This window comes from Macaca thibetana, chromosome 19 (genome assembly GCF_024542745.1).
Source record: "Macaca thibetana thibetana isolate TM-01 chromosome 19, ASM2454274v1, whole genome shotgun sequence".
NCBI classification, from domain to species: Eukaryota; Metazoa; Chordata; class Mammalia; order Primates; family Cercopithecidae; genus Macaca; species Macaca thibetana.
In genome coordinates, this window is record NC_065596.1 from 29646612 (window position 1) to 29665804 (window position 19193).

The following is a 19193-nucleotide window of genomic DNA, read 5'->3' on the forward strand; positions in this document are numbered from 1 at the left end:
GAACCATCGAGATCTTTGGAGAACCAGCTAGCCTAGAGGAGCCAGAACATCTCGCTCCTCGCGCGTTTCCGTTTCCGCTAGGACACTGGCGGTTGGTGAGCATCATGGCAACCGTGGTAAGTGTGGGTGCATGGATGGTGAGGAGCGAGCTCGCAGTCTCGAGTTTGAGAGAGGGGGATGCTGGAGGCCCTCACTCCTGGGTCTGAGGGAGGAGGGATCTGGGGGTCCAGACTCCTGGGTCTGAAGGAGGAGGAAGCTCAGCCTCCCAGATCTGGGGAACAAGGGGACATGGGGGATGGACTTTCTGGATCTGAGGGAAGGAGGGAGCTGGGTACCAGGGCTCCTGGGTCTGAGGGAGTGAAATAAAGAAGGGCCTGGGATCCCGGAATCTCAGGTCTGCCCCATCATGCTATAGGAACTCCAACTTTCAAAATCCTCTTGGCGCAAAGGCCGGTTCCGCAGTCCTTGGCGCCAGTGTGATGAGGAATATTGTAGGACCTTGCGCTTCGAGCCATTTGGGAGCCTTGGATTGTTAGTGGTGCTAATGGCACTTGAGTTCCAAGCTGGAAGCACAGGCGGGTACCTGTTCTGTGTGTCTGAGAGCGCGAGGGCACCTAGTGAATCTTTAGCGGGAAGAAATTGTCGAGGAACAAGAGTCTTCTTGGAGAGGACTAAAAGATTAGGGACCCAGAAATCGGTATCTTGTCATGCGACCGTTTTGGCCATTTTCATATTTCCAGTATTTCGCACGGGCTATGTCTCGGTGTAAATGCTCAATGAATTATCACTTGAATATTTGAATGAATGAATGCACATGAATGAAGTAGAGGCTAGGAAACGGCCTGGCACCTGCTCAAGAAATACCTGAATAAAGAAGTGATTTTGGCCGGGCGCGGTGGCTCAAGCCTGTAATCCCAGCACTTTGGGAGGCCCAGGCGGGCGGATCACTAGGTCAGGAGATCGAGACCATCCTGGCTAACACGGTGAAACCCTGTGTCTGCTAAAAATACAAAAAATTAGCCAGGCGTGGTGGCGGACGCCTGTAGTCCCAGCTACTTGGGAGGCTGAGGCAGGAGAATGGCGTGAACCCAGGAGGCGGAGCTTGCAGTGAACCCAGATGGTGCCACTGCACTCCAGCCTGGGCGACAAAGTGAGACTCTGTCTCCAAAAAAAAGAAAAAGGTGATGTGACTTGAACTTAGGGACTGGGCTGGGCTTCCAGGTGCCTCAGTTTCCATGATGAGCCCAGTCAAGATGGAAGAAGGGAGGGAGAGAAAGTTGCTGGTAGCTGAGGGTGAGATTTGAGTCTGTTGCTGTCACCAGGGCAAGGAGGAGGAGGAGGTGGATAGGGAAGTAGAAGAGGAAGGCTATGACCAGAACTTCCGTGGAGAAAGTATTGGAAGTATGAGGGGATGGTGGGTACTGAGTTTTGAAATGATCTTGGTTTTCATGGGGCCAGTGGGCAGCAAGGTTTTGGAGAGACTTACGGTGAAAGAGAAAGTCTTTGTAGGAGACAGTCCTTGGTAAGGGGCCTGTTTATGTTGACAGAGCTAAATTTGGGATTCCTGGATTCATGTCTTTTTTGTGAGGTGGGGATGCTTAGTCTTCTGGTTGTAGTCTGGGGGTAATGTCCTGTGTTCCTGGGTTCCAGCTTTCTATAGGAGACAGTAGGTGGGAAGGTTCACACAGTGACAGGGAAAGCTTGTGACCATTGATGGCCAGAAAGTCTAAACGATTGGCTCCAGAGGGAGGAGGCTTCCTCTGGGCTAGATAACTGCATGTCCTCTCCAGTGGAAGAAGAAGAGAAAGATCTGTGGGCTGGGCACAGTGGCTCACGCCTGTAATCCCACACTTTGGGAGGCCGAGATAGAAGGATTGCTTGAGCCCAGGAATTTAAGACAAGTCTTGGCAACATAGTGAAACCCTGTCTCTACAAAAAAAAAAAATAAGAAAATTAGGCCGGGTGTGGTGCCTCACACCTGTAATCTTAGCACTTTGGGAGGCTGAGGCGGGCAGGTCACGAGGTCGGGAGTTCGAGAGCAGCCTGGCCAATATGGTGAAACCCCATCTCTACTAAAAATACAAAAAAAAAATTAGCCGGGCGTGGTGGCACATGCCTGTAGTCCCAGCTACTCTGGAGGCTGAGGCAGGAGAATTGCTTGAACCCGAGAGGCAAAGGTTGCAGTGAGCCAAGATCGTGCCACTGGGTCGACCCAGCCTGGGTGACAAAGTGAGGCTCTGTCTCAAAAAAAAAAAAAAAAAAAAAAAAAAGAAAAAAGAAAATTAGCCAAGTGTGGTGGGACTCACCTGTAGTCCTAACTACTTGGGAGGCTGAGGTGGGAGGATTCCTTGAGCCTGGGAGGTGGAGGCCACAGCAGTCCAGCCTGGGTGACAGAATGTGATCTTGTCTCAAAAAAACAAAAACAATAAGAAACCCCACACAAACCTGTGGGAAGGAAGGAGAGTTGGGGATAGGTGGCCTAGGTTAGCGTACTGGCTTCTTAGGCTTCCTTTTCCTTATTAGAAATTATGAACTATTTCTCGGGAGGCTGAGGCAGGAGAATAGCGTAAACCTGGGAGGCGGAGCTTGCAGTGAGCTGAGATCCAGCCACTGCACTCCAGCCTGGGCGACAGAGCGAGACTCCGTCTCAAAAAAAAAAAAAAAAGAAAGAAAGAAAGAAAGAAATTATGAACTATTCCGAAGTGTCAGAAAATAATGTAACAGACACGCAAAGATCCAGCATCCAGGATTGTTTTTTTGTTTTGCTTTTTTTCAAGACAGAGTCTCACTCTGTCTCACAGGTGTAGTGCAGTGGTGCGATCTCGGCTCCCTGCAGCCTCTGCCTCCCAGGTTCAAATGATCCTCCTGCCTCAGCCTCCTGAGTAGCTGGGACTACAGGTGCACCACGCCCAGCTAATTTTTGTATCTGTGTGTGTGTGTGCACGTGTGTGTTAGTGATAGGGTCTTGCTCTGTTGCCCAGTCTGGAGTGTAGCGGTACGATCTGTGCTCACTACAACCTCCGCCTCCTGGGTTCAAGCAATTCTCCTGCCTCAGCCTCCCAAATAGCTGGGATTACAGGCATCCGCTACCACGCCTGGTTAATTTTTTGTATTTTTAGTGTAGACTGGGTTTCACCATATTGCCCAGACTGGTCTCGAACTCCTGACCTCAAGTGATCCACCTGCCTTGACCTCCCAAAGTGCTGGGATTACAGGTGTGAGCCACCGCGCCTGGCCTAATTTTTGTATTTTTGGTAGAGACAGGGTTTCACCATGTTGGCCAGGCTGGTCTTGAACCCCTGACCTCAAGTGATTTGCCTGCCTCAGCCTTCCAAAGTGCTGGTATTACAGGTGGGAGCCACTATGCCCAGCCTGTTTGTTTTTTTTCTTAATAGCTTTATTGAGATAGAATTCACATACTACATAATTCACCCATTTAAAGTATATAGCTCAGTGTTTTCTAGCATATTCACAGTTGTGCAGCCATTTCCACAGTCAATTTTAGAACATTGTCATCACCCCAAAAAGAAACGCCATGCTACTTACCTGTCACCGCTAATCCTCCCATACCTCCCGTCTTCAGTTCTAGGCAGCCACTAGTCTTTCTCTGTATATGGTTTTGCCTATTGTGGCTACTTCATATAGCCACATACAATACACGTCTTTCGTGTGTGGCATCTTTCAGTCAGCATAACATTTTCAAAGTTCATCCACGTTGTAGCATGTATTAGAACTCCATTCCTGGCCAGGAGTGGTGGCTCACACATGTAATCCCAACATGTTGGGGCGCCAAGGCTGGTGGATCACCTGAAGTCAGGAGATCAAGACCAGCCTGGCCAACATGGTGAAACCCCATCTCTACTAAAAAATACAACAACAAAAAAAAAATTAGCCAGACGTGGTGGCAGGCGCCTGTAATCCTAGCTACTCGGGAGGCTGAGGCAGGAGAATCGCTTGAACCTAGGAAGCGGAGTTGGTAGTGAGCCAAGATTGTGCCATTGCACTCCAGCCTGGGTGATAGAGTGAGACTCTGTCTCAAAAAAAAAAAAAAAAAAAGAACTCCATTCCTTTTTATGACTGAATAATATTCCGTTGCACAAATAGACCACGTTTTAGTTTGCCATTCATCAGCTGATGGACATGTGGGTTGTTTCTACCTTTTGGCTGTTGTGAATAGTGCTGCTGTGAATACTCGTGTCCATGTTTTGTGTGGACCTCCAGTGGGGCTCCTGAATTGTCCCAGGTGGTGTTTACTCACCTCCCTCCCCCATGTGAGAAGGCGTGGTAGCTGGCTTCTCTCTTTGGAGAACTGTCAACATGGGAGGCCTCAGTATATTCTTGTTGAATGAGCTCAACACTTTAGAGTATCACTTATGCAAACCACAGACATTGAGTCCCGAGGTGAACAAGAGAGACACAGGCTGTGCCCTTCATGGGACGCATGTCCACTGGAGCTGAGAATGCTGATCCATCCATCTCCCTTAGGAATGTGAGATCACACAGGGAGATTCAGACTTTCAACTGTCTGAATGTCTAGAGGTCCTAGAACTAGCGTGGCAGGAGTGGTGATCAGAAAGGGCCTCCCCTAGGGGGCAGCACTTGATCTAATTCAGTGAGAAAGCAGGGAGAGCAGTCTGGACTCGGGCCAGCATGTGCCAGGCCTGGTGGTTGAGAACTGGGGCCGCCTGGTACAAGGGATGCTGGGAAATTAGCCGGGGCCAGACCATGTCCAGCTTCATGCCTGCTCCTCATTGGTGTCTGTCCTTATGGAGCTCACAGTTATTAGAAATGGGGAGGACTTGTCAGGGCACGGTGGTTCACACCTGTAATCCCAGCACTTTGGGAGGACGTGGCGGGCAGATCACTTGAGGTCAGGAGTTCGAGACCAGCCTGGCCAACATGGCGAAACCCCATCTCTATTAAAAATACAAGAAAAATTAGCCAGGTGTGGTGGTGTGCACCGGTAGTCCCAGCTACCCAGGAGGCTGAGGCAGGAGAATCGCTTAAACCCAGGAGGTGGAGGTTGCAGTGAGCTGAGATTGGGCCACTGCACTCCAACCTGGGTGACAGAGCAGACTCCATCTCAAAAAATAAAATAAAATAAAGAAATAGGGAGGACTTGGACAGGCATAGTGGCTCATGCCCGTAATCCCAGCCCTCTGGGAAGCCAAGGCTGGCATATCACTTTAGGCCAGGAGTTTGAGACCAGCCTGGCCAACATGGCAAAAACCCACCTCTACTAAAAATACAAAAATTAGCCAGGTGTGTTGACATGCACCTGTAATCCCAGCTACTCAGGAGGCTGAGGCAGAGAACTGCTTGAACCCAGGAGACGGAGGTTGCAGTGAGCCGAGATTGGGCCACTGCACTCCAGCCTGGGTGACAGAGTGAGACTTTGTCTCAAAAAAAAAAAAAAAAAAAAGAAAGAAAGAAAGAAACAGGGAGGACTTAATTCTTTCACCAAATAACCAAATACGTGCTGGACCCTGAGGACCGAGCTGTGGATGAGACAGACAGTCCTTGTCTTCCTGGGGCTCCACCAAGCAGCCATTAGGCTGTAACAGGCAAGAGGGGTGGGGGTGACTGGCGCCTGACCCGTCGCCTACCTGTGAGGGGAAGGAGTGGAAAGGACCATCTCATGGGAGGGACAGAGGAGCGGTTGGTGAAAGCTGGGACCACACTAGTCCTCTGACACATCTTCTTGCACCCCCAGACAGCCACAACCAAAGTCCCGGAGATCCGTGATGTGACAAGGATTGAGCGAATCGGTGAGTGAGTTGGGTCAGGAATAGGAGCTAAGCCCTGCCTGCCATATGCCCTGATTGAGCAAACCTATTGAGGACCCCTAAGATGGAGAGGGAGGTGGCCTGCACACCAACTGCCCCCCACTACTGTTCCCCCACTCCCTCTGTCTACTGGGGGAGGAGGAGCCTCAGTTCCAGAGGTGGGTCAGATGATGCAGTGGGGACCAGACTGCTAGCTTGGCTATCCTGGTGGGGTTCCCGGGGGTATTTGCCTGGAGGTCATAGATATTTACTGGGTGCTTTACTGGGTTTGGCCTCGTATACCCAGTACACACTGTGGGGTGAGTTCCCTGAGGGCAGACACCGGGTCTGTCTCGTTCCTAGCTGTGTCCCTAGCACAGGACCTGACAGAGCAGATGATCAAGGGATAACCATTGAATGCATGAGTTTGCGTCCTGTGGAACCCTTGCAGTAACCCCATGAGGTGCATATTACAACTGTTAGCTGACGGAACTGAATTTTCAGAACAGCGGAATCACTGGGCCCGGCTCACAGAGCAGGAAGTTGAGGCGCAGTGAGGCCAGCAGGGTGCGCTCTCACAAAGAGCTTTACCGGCAGGGGAGAGACCGCATTCATTCATGCAGCAGACTCACTCATCCAGGGCCTCCGAGAAAGGCAGTAAGGGCTCCTGGCTGTGAACATGGGTTTTAGAAGCCCAGTGCTGGATTCCTGAAGCTTAGCTCTGCCACTTTTCCACCATGTGGCCAGGGACTAGTTTCTCTCTGTGCCTCAGTTTCCTAGTCTGCAAGATCATTCACCTCATCAGTTAATGTAAGATTCAATAAAGTAGTTGACAGAAAACACTTCGGGGCTGTGCGCCAACACTGTTTCATCTATTAAAAGTGCCAGGGTGCTGAGCACAGTGGCTCACGCCTGTAATTCCAGCACTTTGGGAGGCCGAGACCAGTGGATCACCTGAGGTCAGGAGTTTGAGACCAGCCTAGCCAACATGGTGAAACCTCGTCTCTATTAAAAATATGAACATTTGCTGGGCGTGGTGGTGGCGCCTGTAATCCCAGCTGCTCACAGGCTGAGGCAGGAGAATCCCTTGAACTGGGAGGCGGAGGTTGCAGTGAGCCAAGATCATGCCATTGCATTCCAGCCTGGGTGACAAGAGTGAAACTCTGTCTCTAAATAAATAAATAAAAGTGCTGAGGCTGAGTGTGGTGGCTCACACCTGTAATCCCAGCACTTTGGGAGGCCAAGGCAGATGGATCACCTGAAGTCAGGAGTTTGAGACCAGCCTGGCCAACATGGTGAAACCCCGTCTCTACTAAAAATACAAAACTTAGCGAGGTATGGTAGTGCATGCCTGTAATCCCAGCTACTAGGGAGGATGGCTTGAACCTGGGAGGCAGAGGTTGCAGTGAGCCAATACCGCGCCACTGCACTCCAGCTTAGGTGACAAAGTGAGACTCCATCTCAAAAACAAACAAAAAGTGCCACGTATGGCCGGGCACGATGGGTCATGCCTGTAATCCCAACACTTTTAGAGGCGGAGGCAGGAGGACTGCTTGAATCAGGAGTTTAAGACCAGCCTGACTCACATAGTCACGTGACCCTGTCTCTAAAAATAAAATAAAATAAAATAAAATAATTAGCTGACGGTGGTGGTGCATGCCTGAGTCCCAGCTACTTGCGAGAACTGCTTGAACCAAGGAGGTTCAGGCTGTTGTGAGATGTGACTGCACCACCGCACTGCAGCCTGGGTGACAAAGTGAGACCCTCTCTCAGAAAAAAACAATAAAAAATTTTAAAAATTGGCCGGGCGCAGTGGCTCAAGCCTGTAATCCCAGCACTTTGGGAGGCCGAGACGGGCGGATCGTGAGGTCAGGAGATCGAGACCATCCTGGCTAACACGGTGAAACCCCGTCTCTACTAAAAAATACAAAAAACTAGCCGGGTGAGGTGGCGGGCGCCTGTAGTCCCAGCTACTCTGGAGGCTGAGGCAGGAGAATGACGTAAACCCGGGAGGCAGAGCTTGCAGTGAGCTGAGATCCGGCCACTGCACTCCAGCCTGGGCGACAGAGCGAGACTCCGTCTCAAAAAAAAAAAAAAAAAAAAAAAATTTTTTTTAAATTAAAAAAAAAGAAAAGAACAGCCAAGCACTGCCTGGGAGCTGAGGACCCAGTAGAGACTAGCTGCACCCAGGAGCCACCCTTGGGGTGCTCATAGTCAAGCACTGGTGTCAGCAAATCTTCCTTAAAGTGTCAGATGGTAAATCTTTCCTTGTTGAAACTACTCAACTCTCCTCTTGCAGTGCGAAGGCAGCCCCAGACAGTATATAAATGAAATGGCATGGCAGTGTTCCAATACAAAGATTTTTTGGTTGGCTTTTTTTTGTTTTGTTTTGTTTTGTTTTGTTTTTGAGATGGAGTCTCACTGTGTTGCCCGGGCTGGAGTGCAGTGGGGCGATCTCAGCTCACTACAACCTCCACCTCCCAGGTTTAAGCGACTCTAGTGCCTCAGCCTCCCAAGTACCTGAGACTACAGGTGCATGCCACCATGCCAGGCTAATTTTTGCATTTTTTAGTAGAGATGGAGTTTCACCATGTTGACCAGGCTAGTCTCAAACTCCTGACCTCAGGTGATCTGCTTGCCTCTGCCTCCCAAAGTGCTGGAATGATAGGCATGAGCCACCACGCCCAGCTCCAGTAAAATTTTATTTGCAAAAACAGGTGGCTGACCTGCAGGCTGAGGTTTGCTTAACCCTCATCTAATGTAAAGCATTGGAATCCCATCTTCCCCTCTCGCTGGCTGTGTGGCTGGGGCTTGGGACCTAACCTCTCTGAGCTCCCTCCCCATTCATATCAATAGGTCCTGGGACTCTTGCCATTTTGATACCCAGAAGTGCTTTCAGGGTGATAGCAGCCAGGACTCTTGTTTCATTTTATTTTGTTTTATTGAAACAAGTCTTGCTCTGTCGCCCAGGCTGGAGTGCAGTGGCACAATCTCGGCTCACTGCAACCTCTGCCTCCCAGGTTCAAGCAATTCCCCTGCCTCAGCCTTCTGAGAAGCTGGGATTATAGTCATCTGCCACCACGCCTGGCTAATTTTTGTATTTTTAAGAGAGACGGAGTTTCACCATGTTGGCCAGGCTGGTCTTGAACTCCTGACCTCCAGTGATCTGCCTGCCTTGGCCTCCCAAAGTGCTGGGATTACAGGTGTGAGCCACCACCCCCAGCGCCGGCCAGGGCTCTTTTTTTGCAGTTATATGGAATAAACTGTGCGTGCTGTGTAAGCCATAAACACGAAGTAATTGTGATCATTAGCCCTTATGGTTAGTTCTTGGTATGATTATGTGCTTAATCAGGTCTCAGTGACTTTCGTTTCACTAGGATGCATCCTCAGAGCAGCTCCAGTTCATTGAGCATTTACCACCTTCAGCCATCTTGCTAGGGAGGTGCCAATTTGGGATATCCTTCCCCTGTGCCCCTTCATTCCCCCAACCCCCTACTCCCTACTCCCACCCACCCCTTTGACAAAGAAGGAAACCAGGGCTGAGAGGTCAGGCCACACGTGCAGCAAGCTGGCTAGTAACTGAGCCTTTTTCTTTCCCTTCATATAGGTGCCCACTCCCACATTCGAGGACTGGGGCTGGACGATGCTTTGGAGCCTCGGCAGGTAGAGCAGAGGAGGCTGGGGTGTGAGGGCCTCTCCATGAAGGTCTTGGGTGGTGGGTACCCAGGGCCCTGGGGAGTGTGGGGACTATGTTACGGTCTTCTGGACCTTTGGCTACATATCCATAAACTTCAGCCACACGTGGATTTTCTTGGTACTAAAGAATTGGTTAGGCCGGGCCGGGCGCGGTGGCTCAAGCCTGTAATCCCAGCACTTTGGGAGGCCGAGACGGGCGGATCACGAGGTCAAGAGATCGAGACCATCCTGGCTAACACGGTGAAACCCCGCCTCTATTAAGAAATACAAAAAACTAGCCGGGCGAGGCGGCGGGCGCCTGTAGTCCCAGCTACTCGGGAGGCTGAGGCCGGAGAATGGCTTGAACCCGGGAGGCGGAGCTTGCAGTGAGCTGAGATCCGGCCACTGCACTCCAGCCTGGGTGACAGAGCGAGACTCCGTCTCAAAAAAAAAAAAAAAAAAGAATTGGTTAGGTCGGGTGTGGTGGCTCGTGCCTGTAATCTCAGCACTTTGGGAGGTCCAGGTGGGTGGATCACCTGAGGTCAGAGTTCAAGACCAGCCTGGCCAACATGGTGAAACCCCGTCTCTACAAAAAACACAAAAATTAGCCGGACATGGTGGTGCATGCCTGTAATCCCAGCTACTCAAGAGGCTGAGGCAGGAGAATTGCTTGAACCTGGGAGGTGGAGGTTGCAGTGAGCTGAGATTGTGCCACTGCACTCCAGCCTGGGTGACATCTAAAAAAAAAAAAAAAAAGAATTGGAATTGGGTAGCAATTGCTTTGCCACCTTAAAAAAAAAATTAGGCTGGGTGCAATGGCTCATGCTTGTAATCCCAATGCTTTGGGAGGCTGAGGTGGGAAGATTGCTTGAGCCTAAGAGCTTGAGGCCAGCCTGGGTAACATAGTGAGAGCCCGTCTCTACAAAAAATTTTAAAAATTAGCTGGACATGGTGGCGCACATTTGTGGTCCCAGCTACTCAAGAGGCTGAGGTGGAAGGATCTCTTGATCCCTAGAAGTCAAGGCTACAGTGAGCCGTGATCATACCACTGTACTTCAGCCTGGGTGACACAGTGAGATCTTGTCTCCAAAAAAAAAAGTGGAGAAAGCTTTTTTGGCTTTTCCCAGAAGTCCCGCTAGTAATGTCTGCTTCCATCTCACTAGCCAGGATGTGGTGGAAATGTAGTGGTAGGGCCGGGCGCGGTGGCTCAAGCCGGTAATCCCAGCACTTTGGGAGGCCGAGACGGGTGGATCACGAGGTCAGGAGATCGAGACCATCCTGGCTAACATGGTGAAACCCTCTCTCTACTAAAAAATACAAAAAACTAGCTGGGCGAGGTGGTGGGCGCCTGTAGTCCCAGCTACTCGGGAGGCTAAGGCAGGAGAATGGTGTAAACCTGGGTGGCGGAGCTTGCAGTGAGCTGAGATCCAGCCACTGCACTCCAGCCTGGGCGACAGAGCGAGATTCTGTCTCAAACAAACAAACAAACAAAAAAACAAACAAAAAGAAATGCAGTGGTAGCCCCGTAGGAAATCACCTCATGTGCTGCCTCCCACCCACAGGCTTCGCAGGGCATGGTGGGTCAGCTGGCGGCACGGCGGGCAGCTGGAGTGGTGCTGGAGATGATCCGGGAAGGGAAGATTGCTGGGCGGGCAGTCCTCATTGCTGGCCAGCCAGGCACAGGGAAGACGGCCATCGCCATGGGTAAGAAACCTCCCAGGGCAGGAACTCTCCTGGTCCCTGGTAAATAACTCCTCCTGTGTGAGTCAGGGTCAGGATCAGCTGCATTTAACAGGTGACCCAAAGTGGCGGTGGCTTAAACACTCACAATTCGTTCTCGGCCGTGGAAGAATCTAGAGGTAGGCCATTTGGGGCTTATTAAGTAGTGCCAGGAAGTCTTCCGTCTTCCTGCCTCATCATCCTCTGTACTTGGTTCCAGTGTCAAGAGGACGTCGTGTTCCAAGAGGGCTGCCGGAGCTCCAGCCTTCGCATTCATAATCCAGGCAGCAGGAAGAAAAGAGTTAGCATGAGGGTGAACCCCCTCCGGTTGGCTTCCTTTAAGCAGTCATCTTGGAAATCCTCCATGCTTCTGCTTATATCTCATTGACTAGAATTTAATCATATGATCACACTCTGCTTCTGGGGAGGCTGGGACATTAGATGTTTGTTTAAATTTCATAATTTGGACCATTTTTGCCTTAAGAAAATGAGGATTCTTCTGTTGGACAACAGGTTGTAAAAATAAGAAATTTTAAAAAAGAAAATAGGAAAGAAAATGAGGGTTCTGGAACTAAAGAGGAAGGGGAAGGTGGGTATTGAGGAGTCACCCAGCATCTCTGTTGCAGTCCACTAGTGATTTATGATTTTTTCACTCCCAGCTGTTCTTCTTCTTCCTTGTTGAACTCCTATTTATCCTTCAAAACCCTACTTCAGCATCTCTGCCTCACTGAAGCTTTTCCTAACCCAATGCTCTTCCCACTCACTCCCACCTCTGTGCTGAGGATGGGGCCAGGCAGGGAGAATCTGAGTAACAGCCAGGTCTTCAGTGAAGATAAAGCAATGCCTGTTGGGGTGCCAGGCCTTGCACTGGACACTGGGGACCCATAGATGAGTTAGACCAAGGCCTGACTTCAAAGAGCTCCTGGTCTGGAGGAGGTGGTCATGGACACGATCCCTTCCAAGGTGACATGTGTTACAGCGGAGGTAGCATGTGACAGAGGAGGCGCCTGACCTTAGTAGGAAAACGGGGCATGTGGTGGCATTTGTCGGTAGAGGCTTCCAAAGAAGTGGATACCTGAGCTAAGCCTAGTAGGATGGCCAGGAGGCTCCTGGGCAGACACTGGGGACAGCATGTCCAGGCCTAGAATGTGGCACACACAGTGCCTTCCTTCCCTCCATCCTTTCTCCTTTCCTCTTCCTTTTTTTTTTTTTTTTTTTGAGACAAGAGTTTCACTCTGTTGCTCAGGCTAGAGTGCAGTGGTGTGATCTTCGCTCATTGCAACCTCTGCCTCCCGGGTTCAAGTGATCCACCTGCCTCAGCCTTCCAAGCAGCTGGGATTACAGATGTGTGCCACCACGCCCAACTAATTTTTGTATTTTTAGTAGAAATGGGATTTCACCCTGTTGGCCAGGCTGGTCCTGAACTCCTGACCTCAGGTGTTTCCCCTGCCTGCCTCGGCCTCCCAAAGTGTTGGAATTACAGGCGTGAGCCTGTAGACTTTATTTTTTAGGCATGTTGTGACCGTGCCTGGCCTCGCCTTTCCTCTTCTTGTGTCTCCCAGGCAAAGCCTCCTGCAGACCAAACCCTGTGCTGGGCAGCACTGGGGTGAGGCTGGCCTCGCCCTGAGGGGGACGCTCCTTAGTCTAGTGAAGGAGGCAGAGAGGACCCCTGGTGTCCCCAGGTGGCATGGGTCATGCTCGTCCACTCAGTCCTCAGCAGATACTTGCTGAGTTCTGTGCTGAGGGCCATTGTGCATCCGCAAAGGGGACCAAGAAGAGGTGCCACTTGACACTGGGCAGGAGGGTGTGGCAACAGCCTGTCTGTAAGGGCATGCCCCACATTGGGCCAAACCTTGTGGCCAGGAAGCTGGAGGGAAAGGTCTGGCGCTCAGAGCCATTGCTGGAGACAGCCTTGCTTCCTGCCAGCCACCCCAGGCCACAGGCGGTCGAGCGCCCTGCCCTGTGCCGGTTTCAGGCTGTGCAACCATGTTACCGCTGAGCACCAGTGCCTGCCTGCCTGCCTGCCCATAGTTGCTCCTAGGCAGGGTGTCATGCCATGCCGGCACCTATTCTGTTATCAGCCCCATCAGACCGAGGGGGAAACAGACTCGGGGAGCCGTCCAGATCACACGGTGCCGACTGCACTAAGTGGTGGATCTGGGATCAGAACCCAGGCAATCTGCCTTCATCACTTGTAACTATTGTGGCAGCCCCTTGGCCTTCGTCCCTGCTCCCCATCGCCCAGCTCTGAGGCTAAACAGCTCATAGAGGCTGGGAGACTGAGGTGTGGCGAGGTTCTAGGGTGTACACTCTGGGCAATGTGGGATTCTAAGCCAGGCCTGCCAGAGCAACCTGCCCTCCCTGGCTTCTCGTTCACTGTCTGCCTCGTGGCTAAACCCCTCTCTCCAGTTCCCCCTCCCCAGGGCTCTGCTCAGGTCAGAGCCCAGTCCTTACATGTGGGATGGCACTGAACCCTCTTTCCTGGGGTGGGAGAAGAGCTAGTTTGCCACAGAGCAGGTGTCGGGGACCTAGGGCCAGAGCGGCTTCACCTACCCGGACTGCCTCCTCCCCAGGCATGGCGCAGGCCCTGGGTCCTGACACACCATTCACAGCCATCGCCGGCAGTGAAATCTTCTCCCTGGAGATGAGCAAGACTGAGGCGCTAACGCAGGCCTTCCGGCGGTCCATCGGCGTTCGCATCAAGTAAGCAGGCGACCCGAGGCGGGTGCCAGTCCCCAGAGCCTGGGAGCAACTCCACGCCCCGGGCGGCTTGTCCTTTGTTCCGGAGCTCGGGGAAAGTTGTGATTCCCGAGGGCGCAGGTGTCAGGCTGTCTCCTCAGATCTGCTCTCTGGCTAGGGAGGAGACGGAGATCATCGAAGGGGAGGTGGTGGAGATCCAGATTGATCGACCGGCAACAGGAACGGTGAGTCTGTGTGAGTCCGTACCCTGCTGAGGCCACCTCCAGCGCCAGGGTTGGAGACAGTAGGTGTCAGGTGTGCACGGAGGTCAGAATCCCATGGAATGTTCTAGCTGCAGACTAGAGCCCAAAGTGCTGGGATTACAGGCGTGAGCCACCGTACCTGGCCTTTTTCTTTTCTTTTTTTTTTTCAATTTCTGTTTTCTCCTTTTTGCATAGCTGTGTTTTCTGATTTTGTGATCAACAAAAACAGCTTTTATTTGGGTATAAAATAGGAATGTCAAAGTGTGACCTTTGGCAATTTTGCAGGACTTTGGGCCTATGTTGTTTATAATAGACTTTATTATTTATTTATTTTGAGACAGCATCTCGTTGCCCAGGCTGGAGTGCAGTGGCGTGATCTCGGCTCACTGCAAGCTCTGCCTCCTGGGTTCATGCCACTCTCCCGCCTCAGCCTCCCGAGTAGCTGGACGGACTACAGGTGCCCGCCACCATGCCTGGCTAATTTTTTGGTTTTTTTAGTAGAGACGGGGTTTCACCGTGTTAGCCAGGCTGGTCTCAATCTCCTGACCTCGTGATCCACCCGCCTCGGCCTTCCAAAGTGCTGGGATTACAGGTGTGAGCCACTGCACCCAGCCAATAGACTTTATTTTTTAGGCATGTTTTTTGTTTACTATTTTGATTAAGAGTTTTATTGAGTTTTGGCCGGGTGTCGTGGCTCACACCTATAATCCCAGCACTTTGGGAGGCTGAGGTGCGTGGATCACTTGAGGTCAGGAGTTCAAAACCAGCCTGGCCAACATGGTGAAACCCCTTCTCTACTAAAAATACAAAATGGCCAGGCGCGGTGGCTCACGCCTGTAATCCTAGCACTTTGGAGGCTGAGGCAAGCGGATCACCTGAGGTCAGTAGTTCAAGACCAGCCTGACCAACATAGTGAAACCTTGTCTCTACTAAAAATACAAAAAATTAGCTGGGCATGGTGGTGGGCGCCTGTAATCCCAGCTACTCAGGAGGCTAAGGCAGGAGAATTGCTTGAATCCAGGAGGCAGAGGTTGCAGTGAGCCGAGATCGCGCCATCACACTCCAACCTGGGCAACAAGAGTGAAACTCTGTCTCAAAAAACATTAAAAATAATAAAAATACAAAACAATTAGCTGGGCATGGTGGCACACATCTGTAATCCCAGCTACTTGGGAGGCTGAGGCAGGAGAACTGCTTGAACCTGGGAGGTGGAGGTTGGAGTGAGCCAAGATTGCACCACTGCACTACAGCCTGGGTGACAGCAAGACACCATCTCAAAAAAAAAAAAAGCTTTATTGAGTTTTATTTGACATACAAAAAGCTGCACACATTCCAAGTGTCCAGTATGGTCGATTGGGACATACATGTTCACCCGCGGAGCCATCACCACGTCAGACTGGTGAGCACACCATATCTGTTCCCTGAAGAGCTTCCTTGTGTCGTGCCCATTTTGAAGCTGTATAAGCAGAGGCCAGAGTACAGCCAGAAGCTTATCAACACTGGGGGCACTGGGGCAACATCAGGGCCCTCTCTGATCCCCTTCCCTGGCTTGTCCCCACTCTCAGGGCTCCAAGGTGGGCAAACTGACCCTCAAGACCACAGAGATGGAGACCATCTACGACCTGGGCACCAAGATGATTGAGTCCCTGACCAAGGACAAGGTCCAGGCTGGGTGAGCAGTCAGGGGCCATGCCAGGCAGCCAGGGGAATGGGCGAGCTTGGGCCCCTTCCTTTCCTTACCCCACCCCCCACCCCCTGTAGGGACGTGATCACCATCGACAAGGCGACGGGCAAGATCTCGAAGCTGGGCCGCTCCTTCACACGCGCCCGTGACTACGACGCTATGGGCTCCCAGGTGCGGCCGGGACTCCTGCGATCCCCTCGCCCCCAGCACTGCGGTGTCTTCATCTCCTCCGTCACCCCCGTGACCCATGGGGCCCGGATCTTCCTGTCACCCTGACTTTTTGTCCTGGTACTCCTGGGTCTTCCCTGTAACCCTAGGACAGCTGGGTCCCTCAGCCTGGCACTGTAGCTTCACATCACCACATGTGGCTTGTGGCTTCTGAGGTCCTCCAGGAGCCCCCATGACCCTTAGCTCTCTGGAACACCCCTAGTCCTGACTACCTCCTGGCCCTGGGGTTTCCGGATGACTCCATTTAGCCTCCCAGCTCCATTTCCTGGAGCTCCAATCTCCCCCAGGCAGAGGCCTTTAGGGTCCCCCTTCATGGCCTTCCCTGCCCCGTCTCCTCCCTTCTTCTCCCACCCCTGCCCCATAGACCAAGTTTGTGCAGTGCCCGGATGGGGAGCTCCAGAAACGCAAGGAGGTGGTGCACACCGTGTCCCTGCACGAGATCGATGTCATCAACTCCCGCACCCAGGGCTTCCTGGCGCTCTTCTCAGGTGAGGCCCCTCCTGCCCTGCCCTGCCCCAGGCCTGGCAGCCTCCTTCGGGCTCCCTCTGTTCCTGAGCTCCGAGTGTGGCCCACTTGCTCCACACCCTTTCCTGTAACTCTGGCCCATGGCTGCCTCTGTTCTCCACCTGCAAGTCTGCTTCGTCCCCCCACCGCTGGTGCTGTGATGGGGGTGTCGCCCTGCCCTCTCCCCATCCTGTGTTCTCTGCCTCTGTTCATCCTCTCTGGGGATGTTTCAGTCTCCTCCTCCCTCCTTGCTTTGCTCCCCTTTCTCCACCCCTGCATCATCCTCCTCTGTCTTAGTCACACTCTGGCCCTGGAACCCACCTCCTCTCTGACTTCCCTGATGCAACCTGTGCCTCACATAGGTGACACAGGGGAGATCAAGTCAGAAGTCCGCGAGCAGATCAATGCCAAGGTGGCAGAGTGGCGCGAGGAGGGCAAGGCGGAGATCATCCCTGGAGTGAGGACCCGGGACATGGCCGGGGCAGGTGGCGGGGTGGGAGTGGGCTGGGGAAGCAGGGACGTGGGTGGCGACTCTCACACACACCCCAATCCCAGGTGCTGTTCATTGATGAGGTCCACATGCTGGACATCGAGAGCTTTTCCTTCCTCAACCGGGCCCTGGAGAGTGACATGGCGCCTGTCCTGATCATGGCCACCAACCGTGGCATCACGCGGTGAGCCAGCTGCAGGGGCCTCTGGGGAAAACGGGATGCTCCGGGGCAGTGGATGTGGTCAGAGGGTCCACAGGGAGCCTGTGTTGACACCTGATCAGGGAGGGACCCGTGACTGCGGTGTGCGCTCTTCCCTTACAAAAGGCGGGTGGGAGGCAGCTCTGCTCCCCGAGGAAGCCCAGAGACTGTTCTTGCTGCCTTTCTGTCTTGCTACTCCTTTGGCCCCCAAGGCTGCAGTTTTCAAACTGCGTGCAAAGCGCCCCAGGGCGCTGCAGGAAACTCACAGGAGTGCTGTGGGATGTTTTCTAATCTTGAGGGAAGCACAGTGACATCTGTTAGACACGACATAAACTACGACTGTTCAGTCACTTCGACCCAACAACTTCATTCACAGAACTCTTACTGTTGTGTTTGGCCTGAGGATGCCAGGGACAGATTCCCATGACACAGAGGGTACCATGCTCTGCTGAAGCCTGGGGACCTCGTCTCCCAGGTGTTGCCAGCACCGTGTGCGTGGGAAACTCTTAGTGTTGTGTTTGGTCTGAGGATGCCGGGGACAGATTCCTGTGACACAGAGGGTACTGTGCTGTGCTGAAGCCTGGGAACCTCGTCTCCCAGGTGTTGCCAGCACCCTATGTAGCTGGGATTATGGGCACCCGCCACCATGCCTGCTGGCTGTCTTCTCCACCTCGCCACATTTTGGCCCACAGGAAGCAGGGGGATGTGGAGGGCAGGCAGCTCCCATAGGCTGTGATCCACAGGCTGCACCCCACCCTTGTACCCACATCCCATTGCCCGGTGCTGCTCAGGCTCAGGGCCGTACCTGGTGGCAAAGAAGGCTGGGGACTGCAGCTGTGGGCCCAGCTGAAACTGGGCGGTTGGGGTGGGCACCACAAAAGGGATGAAGCAGGCATCCTACAGAGGATGGTGGGCCGCTGTGCCTGGCTCTGTTGGCTCTTTTAACTCCTTGGATCTGCAGAAGAAGCTCAGAAGGTAGATATCACCTCAGTGCCATTTTACAGGGCAGGACAGTGAGGCCCAGTGACTTGCCCAGGTCACAAGTCTAGAAAGTGGCAGAGCCCGAATTTGGTCTCTCGGTGGCTGGACACTGGAAGAGACCCCCAGGGCTGATGGTGTTTTCACAGAAACCGCAGGTCAGGGCCTGGGGACTGCCCAGGGGCACCTCCTGTGGGAGGCAGCAGCTACCAGCAGCCCTGGTTGTTTGTAGACTCTGTATCTGAGAATCTCCTTGCTTGCTAAGATTTATTTGTAATCCGCAAGTAAATATCTGCCCTGCTTTTGACCACAAATTCGAGTCACCTGACACCCACTTTCCTAGCTGAGTGTGAATGAGGCAACACTGGCTGCTTCCTTTAGCTCATGCTGTAAATAAGTGTCCTTGTTGTATTCTATTTAGTGCTACGTTTTCACTTTCGTTTTTTTGAGACAGGGTCTTGCTCTGTTGCCCAGGCTGGAGTACAGAGACATGATCATGGCTCACTGCAGCCTCAGTGCCTGCCACACACACATACACACACACACACACACCACCCCTGGGGCTCAATCAATCCTCTGGCCTCAGCCTCCTCATCAGCTGGGACCATGGGCGTGCACCACTATGCCGAGCTAATTTTTGTTTTTGTTTTGAGGCGGAGTCTAGCTCTCTTGCCAGGCTGGAGTGCAGTGGCACGATCTTGGCTCACTGCAAGCTCTGCCTCCCGGGTTCAAGCAGTTCTCCTGCCTCAGTCTCCCGAGTAGCTGGGATTGCAGACACCCCCCACCATGCCTGGCTAATTTTGGTAGTTTTAGTAGAGACGGGGTTTCACCATATTGGCCAGGCTGGTCTCGAGCTCCTGACCTCGTGATCTGCCCACCTTGGCCTCCCAAAGTGTTGGAATTACAGGGGTGAGCCACTGCGTCCGGCCTAATTTTATTTTTTTATTTTTCATTTTTTATTTTTTACTTTTGTATTTTTTTGTAGAGATGGGGTTTTGCCATGTTGCCC

General features: G+C 52.5%; 2 protein-coding genes across 2 annotated transcripts in view; both read left to right on the forward strand.

Annotated features, from left to right (window-relative positions):
• The window catches only part of RUVBL2 (RuvB like AAA ATPase 2), a 45748-nt gene that overhangs the window by 23635 nt on the left and 2920 nt on the right, over positions 1–19193 (forward strand). Inside the window, exons 2-12 of the mRNA XM_050772453.1 lie at positions 80–116; positions 5714–5768; positions 9373–9428; positions 11003–11144; positions 13733–13862; positions 14017–14083; positions 15667–15773; positions 15863–15956; positions 16378–16501; positions 16880–16974; positions 17073–17191. Of these exons, the coding sequence (XP_050628410.1) occupies positions 105–116; positions 5714–5768; positions 9373–9428; positions 11003–11144; positions 13733–13862; positions 14017–14083; positions 15667–15773; positions 15863–15956; positions 16378–16501; positions 16880–16974; positions 17073–17191 (1001 nt within the window). The 5' untranslated portion in view covers positions 80–104. The remainder of the gene's footprint in view (positions 1–79; positions 117–5713; positions 5769–9372; positions 9429–11002; positions 11145–13732; positions 13863–14016; positions 14084–15666; positions 15774–15862; positions 15957–16377; positions 16502–16879; positions 16975–17072; positions 17192–19193) is intronic.
• Positions 1–19193, forward strand: part of LIN7B (lin-7 homolog B, crumbs cell polarity complex component) — a 127091-nt gene that overhangs the window by 7757 nt on the left and 100141 nt on the right. The window lies entirely within an intron of this gene.